Source organism: Parus major, chromosome Z, assembly GCF_001522545.3.
Source record: "Parus major isolate Abel chromosome Z, Parus_major1.1, whole genome shotgun sequence".
Lineage (NCBI taxonomy): Eukaryota > Metazoa > Chordata > Aves > Passeriformes > Paridae > Parus > Parus major.
The window spans coordinates 37638204-37661227 of NC_031799.1; the positions used below are offsets into that span (position 1 = coordinate 37638204).

Consider the following 23024-nt stretch of genomic DNA (forward strand, 5'->3'; position numbering starts at 1 on the left):
CTGATCCAATCAATTTTTGATCCATCAAATGAATACCTGTAAGATTGGGTGAAACCACTCACCAAACTGATGATCAGCCTGATGTTTCTGCTTATTATGGGTACTTGGTATTATGTTATAGTAAGTAGCATGTCATAAGCTACCTATTAAAAACGAGGTCAGGTAAGAAAGAAATCGGGTAAGTGTCTTTTCAACAGGCAGCAGCTCCAAAAGGCAGCACCAGCACATCTTAATATTGAAGATGGAGTTTGTGGCACTTCCATGCTCATACAGGATGAGACTTCCAAGAGAACTGTGCCTGTTTTCTCACAGAATTTGAAACAAGCCTACAGGAATGAAAACACCTGTGAAAAATGTCTTGGCACTTGTTTTGCTGGTGATCTTCAACACCAGCACTTTCTATCCAGCACTCTTATGTTAGGAAAGCAAAGAAGACCATTCTGTTCTGCAGAATAAAGCTGGTGTTGACATTTGTGTCATCTCCTGGCCCTTACGGCTGAATTGCAGCTTGTGGTTTTTCATTAAGGCAAACCAATGTTGATATCTAACTTAATTAGTCTCTGAGTTCCATTTGTGTCAGGTCGATTCTGTCCTGAAGAAATGCTTCTGACTGCTCTGTAGGTGTTTGAAGAGTTTTATTCTCTCTGTAAGGAAATGTGCTTTCAGATGGTCTCTTATAGTCTCTGGACAAGTTTTCATGACCACCTGGCACGTCAGAGCATTTAATTACAAAGGACATCCCAGTGCATTGTACTTTCACTACTGTAATGTACTCATCTGCCCAACAAACAGAAAGCAGCATCTTCTACTTCCTTCAGAAATTTTCCAGGATCTAAAATGTGCCAGATAGCATCTTGAATATTTTGAGACAGCTTGCCTTTAGCATTATGCTTGGCTTTATCCACTAGGTTAGATACAGCTTTTGTAGATCAGTGTAGAAAGATTTCAGTCTCTGTACCTTCAATGTCTGGTAAATACAGTAAACATTGCTTTAAAACAGTGTTCTGAAGTACTGATAGCAGAGAGCAGGGTTACATTCTGAACAGTTACACTCCTTTACAGAAATTTTCAAGAATATATATGCAGCCTTTGCAGAGAAATGTGTTAAATGTTTTCTGTATGGAATTCTTCACTGCCTTCATCCAGATGCAGTACTCCTTTCTAGTCAGTCCTAGGATGTACATGGGCACAAAGTCAGAGGAGGAGGGAGGTATGGTTGCCTAATTTAGAATAATTGTGATAATGAGGGAGATCTCAATTTAGTGTGGATTCTGTAGCCTGTGCCCAAAGTCCATTTTCCACAGTCAATAGACTGGGCTATATATTAAGAGAGAAAAGAAGCAGTTTTTCTTTTTATGTATGCAGAGAATGATGAAAAGTCACATATGGAATGTCAGCAGGTCTTCCTTCCAGAAGACTGATCCAGAGGGGAAATAGCTGTATTTCTGCTTTCCTACTGTGTGTCTGCAATGTTTATACAGTCTGAAAGAACTGGAGTTGCCATAGTATAAAAAAACATTTACTGCTATCTTTCTTTCAATGTTGAGGGAAGATCATAGTGGAAAGACATTTATGAATGATAACATGGAAGAGGACTGTGTTAGAAACACAGTGTAAAATTCAATCTGTTTTTTTTCTCTCTACTTTATTTCAAAGTTACATTTTATGAAAATTTTGTGTACAGTCCATTTCATGTGCATAGGCCCTAATAATAATGTCTTAAAAAACCCCCCAGTTTAGTACTCTGGACAAAACTGTAATGTGAAACTGTGACACAGATATAAAAAAGGAAGAATGTTTTCCTCAAGGGAGACACAGATATGGAAAAAAACTTTGATCACAAGTGTTAGCTCCTGAAATCACTCCTGCATGAGAGGTGTGGTTTGAGGAATCTTGCATTGCTGTGGCCCATATTTCCCCTATTCTGTAGAAATGAAGGGAAAGACATTTGGTTTCAGAGACTGGCCATTTCAAAATCCATATTTAGAATTGGAGAGGTTGTTTTAGTCATAGGGTTAGACTCCTAAGACAGGCATCTGTTCTCAGACTACTGTTAGTTGGGTTGTTTTCTGAATAGAAGAAAAAATCTAGATGATCTAGATTTTTCAAGACATACTATGCCTGTGAAGGCACTTCTTAACAAATGAAGAAAAAATGTTTGCATAGCTGCTCTTTAGTTTCAGTCCATGCTCTTTAGAACCTAGAAGTCCTCCACACTTAACTGTTGTAGATTTGTGGCATACCATAAATGTTATGTTAAAATGCTGTATTACATTTTAAATCAGGCAGTAAATACTATCTTTCTTCCTAGACATTGTCTATAAACCTCAAACCTGTGTGCAAAATTCTTCCTCTTTTAAAATTTAAATTTTTCTTCTGATCCAAAAGGAAAAATGAAAATCGGAACACTCTGCAGCAGTCTAGTGCTTGCAGATGGAAGAGGTTGTTTTTGCAAGGATAGTCATGTAAGCTGTTAAGCCAAAGTTCAGGTAAAAAAAGAGAAAATTCTAGTCAAACATAGTGACTTCACTATCCCTCCACTTTCCCTTCCCCTTAAAATGTTCTTTTCGTTTATTTGTTTCTCTTTGTTCATAAAGTGTCTGCACTGAAGAACGACATGCAACCTGGTGTCATGCTGGCTGTAAAAAGGCTACCCCAACCTACTGATTAATATTATTTAGAAGAAAATTCACTTGTTTGACTTTCTAAGTCAATTTAGGTACTTAAGGTGAAGAAAAAGCCTGAGCTAGTTACAAGTGTTTAAAGTTATTATGTCACACAATGCTTTCAACTATGAGAACCTGTAATGTATGACTTACTTCTTTACTTACTCATCCAAAACTTAATTAGTGTGTTTCCATTTTAGGCCCAAAAAGGAGAGCACAGGAGAATTGAGTGAGTCTGGAGCCTCTGTTGTCAAATATGGTCTTAAAGCAGAAAAAATCTTCATGCAGGTTCACTATTTGAAGGTGGGTGTTATCAGCTGATTGTTTTGAGATTGCTTTATGAATATCATAAAGACTTTGGTCTTCTGGATATCAGAAAATTTACAGCTTCTGCCTTAATTTTTTGCAGGGTTATTTTCTTTTACGATCTCTGGCAAGGACAATAGGAGAGGCCTCATACCTTGCATCTTTACGGAAATTTGTCATTAAGTTCCATGGGCAGCTCGTCCTTTCTCAGGTATTTGCTTGGGCTTGTTCCTCACCTTTTGGAAAAACAAATAACCCAAACTTTTGGCTTGGCTACCTAAATCATCACTTATGCTTGTAATGTAAGGGGAGAGGCAATTGTAATTTGGCAATATAGGTAAAATTCCTACCTGCTAGAGGGCAGAACATTTTTTTTCATGGTGACACTTGAATCACACCCTACTGGTGTCCAATAATAGAAACAATGAGGGATTTTTTTTTAACATGATACTTCAAAAGGCCACTATTCATAGGTACTGATGTTCTCAAAGATTTACCACTCTGGAATCATACACATGTAATCTTTTAGTTTGTGGTTTTTGGCTGTGATCAGTCAAGTATTTTCCCTGATTCCTCTCTGTTTCTGAAAGAGATTATACTTATGAATTTTTATTTTTTTTCTTTGCATGGTGTTTCATTCAATACTTCTAATTTCACCCTATTTCTTGTAAGGACAAAGCCAACTAGGGTTATAAGTAGAAATTTACTCCCGCTAGGTCTTTCTGTAAAAGTCATGTAACTACTAGCTCTAATTTTGTTTTGATTTAGAAAATTACATAGCTCTCTGAGCCCAAAGTTGTCAGAATCCTGTTACTGGCGATGAATCCAGCTTGCACAAATAGCAGTGCAGCTTCTTGCTTCAGTAATGCTGTGAAAGCAACCATTCATTCATGGGGGTGTCTGTGAACCAGGTCACTGAACTCATCGTGGTAAAAAGCAGGCTGGGAACAAAACCCATGACACCACAAATATTTAGGATTGGTAGAAGAGCAGCGTGATGACAGTGAGGGGCAAGGGAAGAGAGAAGAGAAGGGCTATGAGTGACTTTCTGAAACCACCTTCTTTGCTGAAGTCTGCTTATTGACTTGTAATGTTGGAATGTTTGAGAATATTTAGGACAGTGATAAATATCTCCTTGAAACACTGAGTAAGATCCTCTGATTTTGTGTAACCCAAGTCTAACACTTCCTGTTTCTTACAGCAACAGTGATTTTTTGCTTGCATGCATACTATTTTGAATATCACTCTTATGGGGTGAGATGTATGCCCAGATATCTTACCAATAGCTTACGGACCTGTGATATCTTTTTTATGTCGAGTCACCCAGAGGTTAGGAGCAGTTATCTAAGACTGCATTTCTGCCCCTTGGAGGAATGTTTGGGTTGTTAAGGGAGTTAATACTGCTGCAGTTGTTTCTTGTGTCATGTTACTGAGACCATAAGCAGATACATTTGGCATAATGTGGAAAATGCCAGTGACTATACATTAGGTCATATATATTAGGCCAGAGCCTATACATTAGGGTGTCCAAAATAATAAAAAAGATGCTTCGCTTTTACACAGCTGGACAAAATTTGAAAATTACAGAAGTTGTGAGACTGCTAACAAGAAGCCCAGCATTTTAAGCTGGTGGTAAGGAAGGTGCTCAGATTTTGGTAAGAAAACGTTGCTTCTGGTTGATGTAGGGTGAGTTGTGTCAGTAGTCTGTTTGAATGCTGCAAAATGTTCAGCAGACTGTTCTACTAGTCATGGTAGCTAGCTAGCACATGCACTAGAGACTTCTCCCTTTGTCTACCTAATTCAGTCTCCTAAAATGAAATACCACACCCAGAAACATCCATTTTGGTTATTGGGTTAAAAACTGCTCAGTGTTTTGTTATTGAATTATTGAAGCAAAATAATTTGGTTTTTTTTCTTTTTTGTTTCTTAGGCTACTTTTTATTTGGACATGTGCAATATGTCCATAACTATGTGCTGAATATAGGTAAAGGAAAAAAAAAAGGTACTTTTCTTCATTTGGAGATACCACCTGATATGGTGGAAAAATAGTGTTGTACATTAAAACTTCTATTGTTTGCTTTTCCCTTGTCTACCAACACCATAAGTCCAGGTCCTAGTGAAGTTCTTGGGAAGAGAATTTTAACATCATACTGGCTTTTAGTCACTGAAAAATGAAAATGTGATAGGGCTATGACCAATTAAAGTGCATTTTCTGTCTTTGTAAGAAATCCTTAAGATTGTGTTTTTTGGGGGGTCTGGTATAGGTAGATGATGAATCACAGCAGGAGTTGTAAATGCAGAAGAAATGAAGTCAAGTTAGTACAAAGTTTCTTATTCAAGATCCTTCTTGAACAAACATGCTGTCAATGTTTAAATGAATAAAAGATTTAAAATAAATAGAAGTGCAAATGCTAAGTTTAAATACTATAGTGCTATGCTTTCACCTTGTCTAAAATAACTGTAAAAGTTCCCAGGTTTAGGAATTGTGGGAATGAGGGAAAGTAAAACAGTGAAAAATTGCCCATGTTATGAATACTAGTCTTGTTTTCTGCGGTGTTTGTAGTAATTTTCCTAGATGGGAGCTGCAGGTGCAAGGAAATTACTTCATATGTGAAACATTAATCAGTTTGCCTTTTTCCTTCATTTTGCTTGCATGCTCAGTAGATTTTTAATAGCAGCTTTATTTTAGTTGAGTTAGCAACAGATGAGTAACACAAATCTGGGATCTTTGAGAAGGGTTTTAAAAAAATATTCAATTTTTCTTTTTATGAGAGAATTCACTTACAATTGCTTTGAGTGAACTTCTAAAATAATGACTGGAGTGTTTTTTACTATAAATAAAAAGAAAGAAGTACAAGTTGCTGGTACTCCTGACAGAGTTAAAGCTGATGTTCTATTTCATCTTGAAATAAAAATATCTTCAAAATGGAATTGTTTGCCTACTTTAATTTTTGTATGGTTCTGTCTATTATAATGGCCAACAAACTGACTTTTGACTAAAGCTAGAAGGAGGTTCTATCACCTGGGAATTGCACTGTTAATCTGTCTGGTAATGATTGCTGCCTGATGATAGAATGTATAGTGGGGGAGTCTTGCTTACTCTAGATAAAAAGTTGCCACCAGAAGCCAGGAAAGCGGGAAGATGTCTAGGGAAGGAATTCCAAATAAGCAGGAACCTAGAAGGGTTCTCACTATTTATTTTTCCCACCTAGAATGGACAAATAAATATTTGCTACTTAGTTATGTCATTAACAAACTGCATATTTTTTAGGAATAGTTTAACTTTGAGTGGATTATTCCTTCAAGGAACTGGATGTAAGTGTAGTTGAAGTTTATTTGTTGCCAAGTGAATGTCCATTTGGATTTATCACTTTCAGTCATGAGATCTCCACTGTTTTTATGCACCCCATTATATTCCAGTCAAAGATTTTAAACAAAAGTATCTGTTGGTTGTAGAGTACTTAAAATGTCTGGATTTGAGATTTTAATATGAAGACATAACTTGTCTTTTAATATTGAGTGTTCTATATTTGATATTAATATGTGTGATCAGAGAGAGGTACTTCCCTGATGCTCCAAAACATTTCAAGGGTAGAAACTTGCTGTCCATTGCTCAAGACAAAAGTTGGAGTAGTATTAAAACACCTATTGGCATGAAATAAAAGGTCTTCTAACACCACATATATCTAGTTACCACTTTAAGTAGCGTTCATTTCCAGTCACTTCTTTCAACCTGTGTCTCAGTTTTTGGGTCCTGACTCCTCTTTGCTTTTGGCTCAGAATACAGTACATCCATTAACTGTGCAAAGAAAATTTCTCATTGATGTCAAAGTCCCAGTCTTTATCCCAGCAAAAGCCCCATGTTACAGCTGTGATTAAAGTTACTGGCTTCATTCAGGATTATAGTGAGAGCAGATGAAAGTCACCAGGGAATTTAATTATAAGGGGCTAGCAGATTCTTAGTAAATGTGTTGAATTCATTTTTTTCAATGGCTTTTCAGCTTGGCCAAATATAGTAGAATTCCTTGTTTTCTAGCCTCAGGGTCTCTAGCCAGGTAAGAGCAACATGATGGAGTTATAAGAAAGTGAGTATATAAGGAGAATATAAGAAAGTGAGATTATTTGATCATATTAATATAAACCAGTTTGTTAATATTGCAGCACTGTGATAGCATGTAGTGGTTTCTAACTTAGATAGTCTTTATGCCTTCATTGAATTACTTGCAACAAAGACAAATAAAACCAAACCAAAGTATAATTTGCCTTATGGTCTGATCCAGAAATTAGTTAGGGTTACCATAGTTATCTACAAGTCTTTGCTTCATAGTGTAAAATAAAGCATCTTAAAGAAGTGGCATCAAATCTTAAAAAAACTCAATTTATTGTCTGACTTTTCTCCTGGACACTTCTGAACCATTTCATCTGGTGGAGGAAGAAAAAGGAACCTGAGAGTAAACTTTCTCTCCAGATAGTTATAATTGCAAAATTATAAACAGGTGAAAAGTCAGACCTATAATGAGATGTGTCATGCAGACTTGATAGTAGGCAAATGTCAAAAGCCACGCTAATAAGAAGTGGTAATTTGCTTTCCTACTCTGTTTCGCAGCATTGAAATATGAGCAGTTAAGATATAATAGATTAATCCTTGTTTTAAGAAGATGTGTAGAATGATGGTGCCTTTTTCTTAATAGGCATTTGGAAAAAAGACAGCTTTAATCACAAAGAAGATGCTTAATTTCATAGTATAGTATATAGATTATAAAACCATCCACTGTGATTGATTATGAAAAGTTGATGGAATCTAACCAGGGAATCTAGTTGCTTTAATGTACACACAGTGCAAATAGGGTGAAGGATAACTACTTCATGTTTACTATTCACACACTTTTGAAATAACTTTAACTATGATCTCTTAATATTCTTTATTTGGATATATGCTCACTGTGTAGCCCCATCAAAACATTCACAAGTGGAAGGAGACAGTAGTTCTCTGTTTATATACAGAATAATGTAAAGTTTACATACAACAAAACTACAAGTAGTTGTATGAAATAAAGTCATCATCATCATCATTATCATCATCATCATCATCATCATCATCATCATCATCATGTCTGCAAAACACTGTGATTGGGACAAAATGATTCCTGCCACAGTTAGTGATGGCATTCTTGCCACACTGAGCCCAGCACTGTGTAATTTACTTTTTGTCATAAGCCAATTTTGCAGCCACTGCAATGCAACCTGAATCTCACTTATGATCTAAAGGAGGAAGGCTTAACTGCGTTACCAGTAGTTTCAGTTGTGCAATCTGTTTTATTTTAATTCCCTAACAATGTCATACTCAGACAAACAGTATTTTTTGTTGACTGTTACGACATGTTCCATAAATAAAAGATTTCTGCCTTTTAAGAAACGTTCTTCAAGACCTTAGAGAGCAACAATTTGCAATTGTTGTACATTACAACAATTATATACTGAAGTGAGGAACATTATTAGTGTGTGAAACTTGTCTCCACAAAGATTAATACTAACAAAGCAGATGCATTTATTTTATGAAATAGCATATAAATTAATAATTCATATTAATAAACCCTATTATTATGTGATTGTTCAAAGGAGTGTGTTCTGTCAAAATGATTGTAATTAAAATTAGGTTGTGTAGAGCACAGGGTGCCAGAGAACCTTTTAGTGATTGATGTCAGTTGTAAATTTCTTAAGAGGGCTTATCATACTGGTATAAGTGAGGATGATAGTAATGCTCTTCAATTGGCATTGCATCGTCTTTGTAAAACCATGAAAAAATTTCTAGTTATCTTTTATTTGAAGAATTTACTCCTTAGGTGATGTGGTTATCAGCAATATTGTGAATTTTGTCATGGAATGAAGAGTAGGTGGGGTCTAATCAGGCACATGCATTAAAGAAGAAAAAGCTTTATGCAGTTATGTCATTAAGGACAACATAATGACGTAAGCACAGTGAAGTGAGCATAAACACCCTTAATTTTGGTGTTTCTTAACTTTCATATGTAAATCTGCAGCCTCTAACAGTTTTAAAATAGTTTTTGTGTGTGTATTATGGATAAAATAAAAGTAGGAACATGGGATTGTGTTGAAATAGTCAGCAGACTTTCAAGCCTGTTTTCTTTAAATGTTGACAATTCTTGCTTGAGTGGGTTGGAAAACTGACAATATAATGTATATTGTATAAATAAGAATATACCTTATGTTGTCATTATATCACCACAGTGGATGTATAAACTTTTTTCTTACTGTTCTGTTATCTGTAGTATTTAATCTCTCACTACCAGTTAAGACACAGGGTTCTGGCTTCATAAATATACTAACTATGCTCCTCTGTTCATTTTCCAGGATTTTCTTAGCATGCTGTTGGAAGACATTCCTCAACAAAAAAAGTAAGAGCTAGTCTAGAAAAGCCAAAGAAATACATAGAAATAAGATTTTAATATGTGTTAGCCAGAAATAGTGCTAGTCTGAAGATTCCCATTACATATACACACAAAAAACTACAAGAATTGCTGTGGTTGTCCTATACCATGCTCTCCCCAAACAGTGCCTCTAACATGCATATTAGGTCAGAGGTGATGTCCTGTGTTCACTATGCAGTCTGAAATGCCAGGCATAGCTGCCTGCTCAAACTAACCTGTGATTTGCCTGCCAACTGCTTTTGGCATATGGAACCCTAGAGCAAGGATGCCAGAACTTTGCTGTGAATCTGGGATCCAGAGAAGATGGATTTTTTTCAAGAAGTAGTCTGGTGCCATCCCCTCTCAGTCAGACATTGTGCTACATGAGGAAAGATGAGCATGAAATAGAAGTCGAGCGTTAATTGCCTGACACGTCCTTCAAAATCCTCCTGTGACTGTGACTGGTTGAAGATGATAGTCTTTAGCCACACTTTGGAGCTATCCATGCTTACAGTTTGGTTTGTTCTGTGCTGTTCTAGACTGTGCTACAAATTCAAATTCTTTTGTAGTGGAGCTTTACATATTACAGTTTTAAAAATTATTCACTTGAAAAATACATTATTGAAGGCCAGGATTGCAAAAGTGTTCATAACTCTGTGTGAACGCTTAGGAGAAAAAAAAAAAAAAAAGATTATATTCATTGAGGTCAAGTGTATTGAGTTTTTTAGTGAAACACTTCCATTCCTGGTAGCTAAGGAACAGAGAAGCTAGGTATCATTGGGAAAATACAATACATTGGGAAAATACACCAATTCAAAAAATTGGTGGTATCTCAGGTTTAGTTTGGGTGCTTTTACATTCTCCAACGATGTAGTGGATAATACTCTCTATATATGATTCAATGTTGTTTCTAGGCCAAATATAATGAGGTATATTGTATGGACTAGATGTGAAAGTGATTTTTAAATTAGTATATATTATATGTATGATTATATCATATATATTACATATATATATATATATATGATTATACGTTGCCATGTTAAAAAACTCCTGTTTTCCTTCATTTTTTACTTGTGTTTCCCTGAACTCCAAACCCAGTGCAAAATGTTGTTGCATAAGCATCCATTTTTTTATCTAAAAACATATTCAAACTTTCTATGAGACTAATGCAAGAAGTATAGCTCCATTTGTGATGCATCACATTACAAAATGTATGAAAGAAATTTCGGATATATGGTAATTCTTTTTGCAGTCATATATATATATAGCATATCTGAACTATCTATTGCCAAAATTACTTGGCAGGTACCAGCAGCAATGTGAGGAATCTTGATATATAGAAGGTCTTTATTTCTTATCTGCTGGGAGGGTGTTTTTTTCATTCTTGAATGCATCCTGTGGTTCGTTCAGAAATACTTACCTGAAGTAAAAAAAAGGGAGGAAAGATAAAAATCAAGTATTTTTAGTGATTGTCTGATCACAAGTGCTTTTTTGCACAAAGTTTGATATAGGAATGAAGTGCATTTCAATATTAGAGCAAAAATACTTTGTAGCACATAAAACCTCTCAGGTTTGCGCACTTCTACCAAGTAAAATTTAAATGTTTAGACTATGCACTTTAAACTTGACAAGTATCAAGCACTCTAATACAGTGAAGTTTGTAATGGAGGCTGGTCTTAATCATAGAAAAAGAAAAAAATAAAGAGATATTTGTAGTAGGTAATAAAACCAAACCTTGCCCTCAGCTGTGACAACAGGGGCTAACTATGTTGCTATTAATGGAACCTGGCTTGTGGGAGACTTTTGTAATGCGATCAGGATGAACATTGGCAGAAAACTGTTGTGAAACAGTGTAGAAATTTTCTGTACTTGTTACACTGTAGTAATGTAACTTCAGCTTTCCACTATTCAATCCAGGGACTGATGTAAAAGGTTCTTACCTCCAAGTATTTAATTCCTTTAGCTTTATTCAAAGGAAATTTTTTTAGTACATTCCCAGTGATTAATAGCTCCAAGATCCAGATGTAACTTTTTATTGATCTTTGCTGCCTTCTTTACTTGGAGGAGGTCAGTTTTATGCCTAGTTTATAGGGCTACTTCACTTCCTGCTCTGACTCATTTACAATGGCATGTTAACTGCAGGAATCCATGCTGTGAAGCAGAATCCTTCTCTTTCTGGACTGCAGCTGAATACTGACATCAGATAAGCTGAGCAGTACATTGTGGTCCTTTATAATTTCTGAACTTGCCTTTAAGACTGATTATTTGTCTGAGTGGAGGACTAATGGAAATAATGACAAACAAATATTGATGATTATCCTTCTCTGTTTACAAAGCCTTTTAAAATACTACATGCACTGGTTAGAGTCTCACATTATCGTGGCCTTTCTGAGGAAAGTCTACAATACTACCCACCTGTAACCAAGGTATTTTATTTACTCATATAATTTGAAACTTCACTACATTGAAAGAAATCAAACTGACCAAACAAAACCCCAATAAAACCCCCTCTTATGTGTCTGTATATCAGAGTGCATTAGATTTGATAAAACTCCAGTGGCTCTATTCTCCCCAAGGCTTACACCCATAGTCTTTGCTGCAAGTTGATCTTTTCCACATCTGCCCAACATGTGAGCTTTGCAAAGAATCAGTGTTTACCCTTGTAACAGAGGGTTTCACCGGTCTTAGATATATCAGAATTGCTGCATGTGCAACCACTTTATGACTGCAAATTTTTTTTTAACAGGTCAGTTCTGCTCTTAGGGTTTTTTTGCTGGTATTTTTTATTTCATTTCATTCAATTAAATAAAAAAATCTACTAGTAAGCTGTGGTTTTAATAATATATGATAGGTAAAGGCTTGTGTTATAGCTCTCCTATTTGTACTTCTCATAATCCAGGTTCACTAACTACGTCCCTTGGATGTTTTCACAAATTGTCAATTAAATACTAAAATAATGCTGCAATTTCAAACTCCTCAGCTATGTAGGTGTATCTCTTTCTTTCACGTTTGCTTTCTTTGATTCACATCATGTTGTTGTGAATGTGATGATTTTGAATGAGACAAACAGCTGACAGACACATAACTACTGAAACAAATAATTGTGAAAAATTACTCCCAGTGGTTTTCATTCCTCATTTTTTTTTTTAAATAAGCCAAAATGTTTATGCTGGATAAAATCCAAAGAAAATTTATCTTCAGGAAGGTATCTCTGGTTGACAATCACTAATTGGTCATTGTGTTTTGATTCACTCTAATTATGCCTCCATACTTAGCTGGAATACCTTACTTTGAAAATTACTGACATATATAAACATATGATGTAGCAGATATGCTTGTATAAGTATTTTAAGTTAGATATGGCAGATTTTTCTATCTTCCTTTACCCTAAAAAAAGAAAAGTTGTACACTTTTATGTTTTTTCTCCTCGATTTAGGCATTAAATGTTTGTAAGAGTACCTTAGAACCTCATGCAGTGAAAATTTCATGTATAGCCATCTTTTATAATGCTAATTTTCAAATTATCACTAATGACAGTATTTTACAGATTTTGTTTTAAAATGTTGAATCTGAACCGTGTGTGATGTTAGACAATTGCTAAAACCATTTTTCTTATCAATCTAAACAAATAGACAAGGAATGAGATAACGGATGTAAACGTTCTCATTTTACAGTAGAGAACTGTTATAGAAAGCAATTGAAGAAACTCAGTCTTGTAAGAGTTACTGCTAGTCAATTCAACCCAGATCCCACTGTCCAATACAGAACCTTAAGCAGAACGCGATTCAGGAATTCATACAGACACCAGATTTAACTCCTTACAGATGCTTAACTGCAATGTAAGCAGGTGGTAAATGCCCTTACTGAACTGCATCCTCTACAAATATCAAATATCTCTATTCTTTCTCCAGGACACTTGTTTTGAGATGGCAATCTGTTTGTGGTAATATTTTTGGGTATAGTTCTAAGTCAAACAATTTAGCAGGAACATTTCCAACATCTTCATAGTTCTTCAGTACTGACAATTAAGAAATTCAGAGTAGATCTTTGCAAAAGTCTGCTCATTACAAATGTATTTAAAAAAAAAATAGTGAATGTCTCTTAAACAAGTTGGTTTTTTTTTGTTATGTGCTAACAAGAATATCCTCATTTGGAATTAAATGAATTACTTGTGTGCAAGTACAACAGATAAGATTGCATATGGTTGTATGACAGGTGTTTTTCTGAAACTGTGGGTGCTGCTGGCAGAAAAGAAATCAGTGTTCCTGGTCTTGCCCTTAGGAAAAATGACAAAGTTTTAGGAGGGACTGAGAAACTTTCTAGTGGTTTCTCCTGGATTAGTGTGGTGTCAAAACAGTGTGATTCCCCTCAGTGTGATAAGCTTATTTCAAAGCCAGTTCTTGAAATGAAATAGAGGTATGTTAAACAACAGCTCTACACAGCAAATGTAACATGGGTTATTTTGCAGAGATTTTTTTCTCAGACTATAGGTTTCATTTCTGGGAATGGGGGAAAAAGATGATTAGTTGACATGGTGAGGCTGTATTTCTTATCCCTTGGTAAGACAAATTAAGTGTGCAACTAAGGGAATTTTCCCCAGCTTCTAGCTCTACTTCAGCATTACAACACTATGCTGTATTGGGTTTAATTCATGCAATAACAAATAACAAATTTTTTTATCGTGCTTATGCTTCTTGAGACAGAATAAATGGTACAATCCAAATGACCTACATTTGACTATATAAAATTTTGGTGTCTTATTTTAAGCTAGTTCTGTATGCATGTTTTTAGTAACCAGACAGAAATAAGAAATCAAGACCACCATCATCTTCTGGGGAAAGTAAATTAGTTGACTGACTGTTTGGTTATATTTCTCTATACTGTTATTCCCAGTCAAGGGACTCAGCTAATCTGATTTAAGACTGGACACCAATTTTTAGAGCACAGTGGTAAGGTTAAGGTAATTATAGTCTGAGGGATTAGCAGTCAAATGTTCCAAATTTACTAAGTTTGCACAAATAACAAGTCTGGATCTTCAGTCATTTATATTAATGTAGACCACTACACAAGCATCACATATATGTTCAGTTTTCTGTAGAAAATTGATTTATATGGTAATCTGACACACACAATGGTAATTTCCTGAAAATTCAGAATCCTGGCAATGTAGAAAGGCTCCCTCTTGGCAGCTGTGATTATTGAAATCATATGAGAAGTTGAAAGTGTCTATTGGGTTGTTTGTTTTCTTGATTCACAGCTTGGAAATGGCTGTTATTTTCATGAATGTTTTGTTGGTTGAGTCTACAGTGAGTCTTATCAAGGCATTACCATGCACAGGAGCATACACATTTGTTCTGATTCTCAGAATATTTATATTCATTGAGGGCTTACTCAACTTCCTTTTTTCAGTACTTGCATGTGTGATTTTTTAATTATTATTAATTTTATTTTATTTATTTTTATTTGGCTTCCCTGCAAGCTGGGAAGTTTTCCATCAGAGTTGAAGTAAATACCACAGAAGCTGCCTACAAAAGTAGAAGTGCAAATATAGTTTCTGAATTTACAAATACTTCTGTATGTAGTTATTTCGGTCTCACACAGCTTTATCGTGACAAACTGTTTCCTTTTGTTGAATCTCCAGACTAGTCTGTGATTTCACTGTGAATGTTATCAGGATATAAAGAAAGTGCAGAAAGGACAAAACTATGCACTTAGTAACTTTGAGAATTAACATCCATCAGTGCTTTTTAAAATCCCAAAGTTTATCCATGTAACAAGAAATAGAGCACCTGTTCATACTTTACATGTTTCATGAATGCAGTTTACCACATAACACTTTTACTGACAATCCTTATCGGCACTGAATTTATGATTTAAGTACACAAAACATGATCTACCTTTTAATTTGCTCATAGGACTTCTGATGGTTTTATTCTTTAAAAAAAACCAAGAATGTTACACCACTTCAGTACAACCAATACTTGAATTTAGAGGATTTCACTAACTTCTAAAGGATTATTTTTCACATTAAAAAATTGGTATTTTTTTGCATATCTTCTAATTATTTTTCTTTTTTTTTTTTTTTTAAAGGGCTGGATTAACTGTAGAAAGTATCTTCCAGAACTGGCTGGATACTTCTGGAATACCAAAGGTAAATATAAATTACCAGGTCACAGTTCCTTCTGGAGTCTTGATTTTCTCATTACATTATATGTTTTAAATCACTACCTGAACTTGTAACAGGTATAAATAAACAGTTTTGATGATGACTGCTTTCCACACCTTTGTATGGCTTTAGCTTTTACCAATTACAGGTTTTTTCTTCTGCAGGTGTCTCAACAAACCTGCAAAATTTATCCTAGAAATTAATATTGTAGTCATATGAAAGTATACTTTACAGTATAATGATGGAGTCTATTCAGTGTAAGGAGCGTTGTTCACAGTTTTTGGAATATGAATTATTTGAAAGCATTACTGACAGCAGTAATTAAATGTTAAATTATTTGTACTTCGATAACTTGTGAATGTTATGACTTGCTTGTAAATCTGCTGCATAGGTAACATCTATTTTTGGTGTTCCAGCATTGAGACTAAGTTTTTTTTTCTGCTTTTAATACTAAAAGGTTTTAGATTAATTTTTAAATTCTGTGAACGGAAAATGCTTAGTTGTGTCTGTGCTATGTGAAGTCTCTGATTATTAATTTTGGACCAAATCTGGGATGAGATAACAAATAATATCTGTACATTGATCTTTGTAAAACCCAGCTTTATACAGAGTGATTTTTAGCGTATCCTTGGGACTCAGTTTCTAACTGATTTCCCCTAAGCAGGTATCCCCTAGGGTGCTTGTGATTTACCCTGCCTACTGCTCAAATTTGTTTCCACTTGTATGAGTATTAAAAAAAAAAACTGAACAAACCACCAACTTTGAAAAGTTAGAATGTTAAGTTCTGGTTTCCATGTGCAGAAGTTCACATGCTTAAGGCAGCATGACTCAGTGAGCACATTTGCAGGTAGAATTGACAAAATAACTGGAGAGCTCTGACAATGGTCAGAGAACCTGATCTGTACCCAGACACTGTGGCTGAGCTCTTCCCTTGACAGCCTAGGAGATGTGTGTGTTCACTGATCCCTGTATGCTGTAGAAGGCTTTTGGGAAAGATCGACCCTGAGATCAAAATGCTTCAAGACTATTTGAATAAGTTGTAGAATCAAGGTGGAGTTTGTTTTTTGGTATAAAGTTGTTGAAAATAAAATTAACTTTAATTAGAAGGGCGGAAAGGAAGCGATAGTGTCATCATGCATCTTGATGCTCAGTCATTTCTTAGAAGACCTTGATCTTAATTCTCGGTTTTGGTTTTTGGTGAAAAATTTGCACACATTCTCAAACAGCTGATTAAAATATATGGGGGAGATTGATGTTGCATAGCTGTAGCTGTAAGAGGCTGAACTGGCTCCTGACATGTAAGAGCTTTCTTATCTACACGTATCTTTTTGAGGATGTGCTTTATTAATGTCTGACAATCAACTTAAAATCACAAATTAGGAAGATAGGAGCCGACTAAAAGACTAAAAATGGTTTTGACTAATCTGCAAACTAAACTCTGTTTTCCTGAGCGCCATAAGTCGCTCAGAATGAATAGTGAGTAGTTTCATTATACCTTGCAACTGTCTGTTGCTTGTGTAAACAAAACATGTATCAAAAATATTTCCATACCTAACAGGTTTTTAAGTTGTTTGAAATTTTCTTTAATGACTACAGAGATGTCCCTGGTATTTTGACTGTTCCATATAAAAAATATCAACAGGAATTTTACTAATTTAGTATTCTGCTTCTGAGCATCTGGTGCTCACCTCTTCTCTCTCTCTTGCTCTCTCTCTCTTCCTTCCCTCAATAATATTGTTGATCATAAAATCATAAATGGTTTGAGTTGAAAGGGATATAAAAGATCATCCAACCCCTGCCATGGACAGGGACACCTTCCATTAGAGCATATTGCTCAGAGCCCCATCCAACATGGCCTTGAACACTTCCAGGGATGGAACATATACAGCTTTTTTGGGAAACTTGTTCCAGTACCTCATCATTCTCACAGTAAAAACCTTCTTCCTCATATCTGACCTAAACCTACTGCTTCAGTTTGAATGCATTCCCCCTTGTCCTGTTACTACATACTCTGTAAAATATCTCTTTCCATTTTTCATGTAGGCTCCCTTCAGGTACTGGAAGACTGCAATTAGGTCACCCTTTCTCTCTTCCAGGCTGAACGAACCTAACTCTCCAAGCCTTTCTTCACAGGAGAGGTGCTCCATCCCTCTAATCATCTTGGAGACCCTCCTCTAGACTCACTTCAACAGACTGATGTTAATCTGGAACCCCAAAGCTGGATGCAGAGTTCCAGGTGAGGGGCAAAATTCCCTCCCTCCCCTGCTGCCCACGCTGCTTTGGATGCAGCCCAGGACACATTTGGCTTTCTGAGCTGGGAGTGCCCATGGCTGGGTCATGTCCAGCCTCTCACCCAGCAGCACCCCCAAGTCCTTCTCCCAGAGCTGCTTTTGACCTGTTCATCCCCAGCCTGTGCTGGTACCAGGGGTTGCCCAAACCCAGGTCCAGCACCTTGCACTTGTTCTTGTTAAACCTCAGAAAATTCACATGGGCCCAGTTCTTGAGTTTGTCCAGGTGCCTCTGGATGGCATCCTGTTCTTCAGGTATGTCAACAGTACCACTCAGCATGGTGTCACCTGCAAATTCTTTGAGGGTGCACTTGATCCCATTGTCCATGTCATCAATGAAGGTGCTAAATAACACAGGTCCTAATACAGACCCCCGAGGGATGCACTTGTCACTGATGTCCATTGGGACTCTGAGCCATTGACCACTACCCTCTGGATGCAACTGGCTAATCGCTTTCTTATCCATCTAATAATCCACCATCAATTCCCTCCATCTCCAATTTACAGAGAAGGATGCTGTGTCAAAGGCTTTACAGAAGTCTGGATAAATGGCATCTGTAGCCCTTCCCTTGTCCACTCATGGAATCATTCCATCAGAGAAGGCCATGTAGTTGGTCAGGCAGTACTAGCCCTTGGTGAGGTCCTGCTGGGTGTCTTAAATCACCTCCCTGTCCCCCATGATGTTCCCAAGCACAGAAACAATGCTGACAAGTCAGTAGTTCCCAGGGTTCTCTTTTTTCCCTTTTTAAAGATGATTTATACTTGTCTTCATCACTCGTCAGGATCTTACGGGAACCAACTTCCACTTTATTGAAAGAACTGGAGTTATCATCCAGTGACTAGGAAACCTTATTTCCTTTGAGCTTTATTAAATCATTAGAGGAGCCTTTATTCCTGCAATTCAGACCGTAGAGGTTGCTTAGCAGCTCTCAATATGTTTATATCTATAGTGTAAGTATGACTGTAATTACTGACTACAGAACTGTAAAGAGTGTAGGTATACTTGTTTTACAGGACCTGATATTGAAATCCCCTTGTAAAGTATTTAGATTATTTCAGTAAACTAATAGCCTGGCTAATTCAATGAATCTATATGAAGGCATATAAGATCACAACTTACACACAGATGAACTACCTGCATTATAAACAGCAGTCCAGAAATGGCACAGAATTTAGTCTCTCTCATGTAGTTTACTAGGTGAGTGGGCAAGGGTGTGCTGACAGGAAGGTTTCTGTCAGCCCCTTTGGGCACAGTCAGTCAGTGTGAGCAGGATGAGGTATAAAGTACCCACTACAACTGCCTACTTTCTTTCAGTACTGGAGCAATTGGAAAACTGGAGCAACTGGAAAAGCATCTGGTAGATATCTGATTCAAAGATGTCCCAAATGCATAGTAGCAGCATCCTGCACCCCACACACAAGATCCAACAACTTTCTGCTTATAGCCCTTGTAAAACTGATTCTGGAGTCCTATATGACAGTTAAAGTCACTCTTAATATTGCAGCACCTACTATGAGAAATTGCTTGAGCAAGCATTTAAACATTTTAAATTACAAATACTAAGATTTCACTGCATTTGCAAAGGAAACCTCCTTCCTGGAGAGACTATACTTTGTAATGGAATTGGGTAATGTGTATCATGCTGTACTTAAATCCCAATGTGATTCCTTTATATCTCTCTCATATAAGAATTTTTGTATTTTACACTTGCTGTGGTGTTTTTGTGTTTTTATTTCCATGTGTTGGTGGATTTTGCACAGGAAATTGATGCCATTTACTGAGTATAAAGAAAAGTCAACTCAAGTGGTTCATTTACAGCATTAGCTATCAATGTGATTTCATGAATTTTCTTCTGTGTTATATTCAAGTCTATCCCCTGTATGTAACTGGTACTCTTTAATATTCAGTAACCAAATGGTCACTTAAAACCAGAGTTCTCAGCCCATCTCTTAGTTGACTGTCTTCACAGCAGTGTCTGTGTAGCTTAAGGACACTGTAAGGGTACAAAAAGGTATGCAAAAGACATATAAGGCTAAGTACTTTCTACTCCTCAGACTGCTAAAGCAATTTTACCATCTTTCTTGCACACAGGAATCTTGTATTCTCTATATTTTGTATTCTTTATGGTCATAAGACATGTCATCTGTCTAACTGAAGATCCTGTACTCCTTTACTTGTGCTTTTTTACATTTGCCATTCCAAATTCTCTTTCCAATTCTGTCCAGGGAACTGCAGATATATAGATATAGATATAGATGGTACAGATATAAACATATGCTCCTTTATAGTTGCAGCTTAAAACTATTGTCAATTTCCATTACTGTTTCACTCTTGGAAAAGTTATCTGTTCTTTTCTAAATACTGGTCTAGTTTCCAGGCTCAGGTATATATGAACAGTAATCAAGAATAACTTGATGTAAGAGAGTCATACAAATAAATAAAATCAGAACTTGGCTTCCTGCCATGAAAAAAAAAAAATTCTGCATGCCAACTAACATTTCCAATTTGTTATTTTCTAAAACATGAAAGATTAATGTTATGAAAAAGAAAGTGTGGTTATAACCTGGCCAATTCTTTCTTACACGGAAGAGTGCCACTCCACAATGGTTGGCTTCAGACTTGCTGAGCAGGGTTTTCTCACACACAAAACAATAAGGAATATAAAAGATGAAAAGAAAGTATTTCTCAAATACAAGCTTTCATGAGAGTTTTTTCCTGGGGACATGTCATGGTGGTATTAAATAAGGTAAAATATATTGTGTGGTTGCACATGATTTTATCAAATCATGCAACCTTCAGTATATACTTCTGTCTCAGAAGTGACTTATGGGGGGATTAACTTTAGACAATGAGTTAAGCTGGCAAGGAGTAGAATCAGAAGAAACAAATAGCTCCACAACTGGAAAATACCTGTGAAATCACTGTAGTCCACTTCAAACCTGCTCATGATGATTTGTTTTCCTAAGTACAGTTCAGTTGTTTCTTTCAGTATATGCAGTGTTTAATTAGAATTTAAGGCTAAAAGGCCATATGCTTTTTTAGGAAGATTTTCTCAGCTCTGCACAAACTTGTCTTTGTCTTATATTGCGCAGTTACTATTGCCTGATTTTTTTATTCTACCCTAGGTAATTAACCTTTTTAAAATAAGCTTTAAAGTCTTTACCCCTTTTTGAGTTCTGTCGTACACTGTTTAACAAGTAGATTATTAAACATTAAGTAGTCCCTGCATCATAAAAACTTCTAAATGTATTTAACTCATTCCAATTTTCATCACTTTTTATTCTGCTTTTGAAATGGCATATGCTATTATTTACTGGTAAATTTCCTATATTAATTTTTTCTTACCTGTGTATTTCAGTTGGTATCTTGTGTAAAATTGATCATCTCCACATTTACTCTCCAGTTTATAAAAAAAAAACAAAAAAAAAAAAAAGGAAAAGGGGAGGGAAGAAAATAAGAAGAGTGGTTAGCCTCCTCCTTCATGATTTTTAGTTTCTATTATGTTCCAATTTCCTACACTGTAACCTACAAGTCTCAGTATCACAGAATGAGTCAGGTTGAAAGGGACTACAGGGGGTCCTCTGGTCCAACCTCCTTACTCAAGGAGGGTCATCCTAGAGCACATTCCACAGGATTGCATCCAGGCAGTTCTTGAATATCTCCAGGGAAGAATAGCAACCTTTCTGGGCAGCCTGTTCCAGTGTTCCCACTCACACAGTAAATTTCTTCCTGGTGTTCAGGAGAAACTTCCTGTGCATCAGTTTTTGCCCGTTTGCCTCTTGTTCTAGTGCTCGGCATCACAAAGCCTGGGTGCCTGGTTCCATCCTCTGACACCCTCCTTTCAGATACTTCCAGGTATTGATGACGTCCCCTCTCAGTCATCTTTTCTTGAGGCTGAACAGGGCCAGCTCCCTCAGACTTTCTCTGTGAGATGTTCCAATTCCCTACTTACCTTCTTAGCCCTCCTCTGGTCTCTCCACAAGCTCCATATCTCTTGTCCTGAGGAGCCCAGAGCTGGACACAGCACTCCAGATGTGCTTCACCTAGGCTGAGTAGAGGGACAGGATCTTCTCCCCTCAGCTTCTGGCAATGTTCTTACTAATGCAGCCCAGGACACCATTGGCTTTCATGGCCACCAGGGCATGCTGCTGGCTCATGGACAGCTTGTTGTCCACCAGAACCTCAAGGTCCTTCTCTGCAGAGCTGCTTTCCAGCAGGTTGATCATCTGAGATTATTCCTTCCCATGTGCAGTAACACTTGAATTTGCAGACCCTGAATTTGCCTTTACTGAATTTCAGATGGTTTACTTCTGTTCATTTCTCCACCCTGTCGAGGCCCTTCTGCAGGGCTACACAGCCCTCTGGGGTATTGGCCACTGCTCCAGCTTTGTGCTGTCAGTGACCTGCTGAGGAGACATCTGTCTCTTGTCTGAGTCACTGCTGGAAAAGTTGAACAGCAGATCTTGGTCTCAGGACTGACACTTGGGGGACAACCCTAGAGAAAGACTCCCAACTAGACTCTGTGACAATAAACACAACCCTCTGGGATTTGCCATTCAGCCAGTTCTCAGCCCACCTCACTGTCTGCTTGTGTAGTCTGCACTTCCTGAGCTTGCTGTGAAGTTGTTATGGAAGATGGTGTCTAAAGCCTTGCTGAAGTACAGAAGACAACATGCACTGCTCTTCCCTCATCCATCCAGATAGTTGTCCCATCACAGAAAGCAATCTGGTTGCTTAGGAATGATTTTCCTTATGTCATGTGATCAAATAGCTTCCACCTTTAGTATAAACACCCCAAATATGACCTCACAATTACAAAAAATTGAAAGAGGTGATAGCAGTGTTGTATCCTTCTCCTAGTCCCTTTTGTTATTTTATCTTCCCATTAAAGTTAATTCTCATCCACTGTTCCACCCTAAACAGTATTTCCTGATTAAGGAATTGCCAGCAGGTACTTCAGAGTATGTACAGCTCTTGGTGTATCTTGCATGACTACCATGCCATGTTTTCTAATCTTGATTGAACTCTGGAGTACAGCTTTCAACAGTTACAGCAGCAAATATTTTGCCTTTTTTTTTTTTTTTTTTTCCAATTCTTTTTCTCCTATTTGCACTGCTTTTTGCGGCTGTGATCCAGCAGGTACTTCAGAGTATGTACAGCTCTTGG

The 23024-nt window shown here is 36.7% G+C and overlaps 1 protein-coding gene across 14 annotated transcripts in view; it reads left to right on the plus strand.

The window, feature by feature from the left end:
- Nucleotides 1-23024, plus strand: part of AOPEP (aminopeptidase O (putative)) — a 204205-nt gene that overhangs the window by 75382 nt on the left and 105799 nt on the right. For 12 of the 14 annotated variants that reach the window (XR_004500435.1, XR_004500434.1, XR_004500436.1 and 9 more), the window contains 4 exons: nucleotides 2867-2969; nucleotides 3076-3183; nucleotides 9345-9388; nucleotides 15494-15554. Coding sequence is in view for 8 of the 14 variants with exons in the window: in XM_015653218.3 (XP_015508704.1) it covers nucleotides 2867-2969; nucleotides 3076-3183; nucleotides 9345-9388; nucleotides 15494-15554 (316 nt within the window). In the remaining 6 variants the exon portion in view is untranslated. The remainder of the gene's footprint in view (nucleotides 1-2866; nucleotides 2970-3075; nucleotides 3184-9344; nucleotides 9389-15493; nucleotides 15555-23024) is intronic. The other 2 variants (XR_004500439.1, XM_015653226.3) reach the window with 1 other exon arrangement.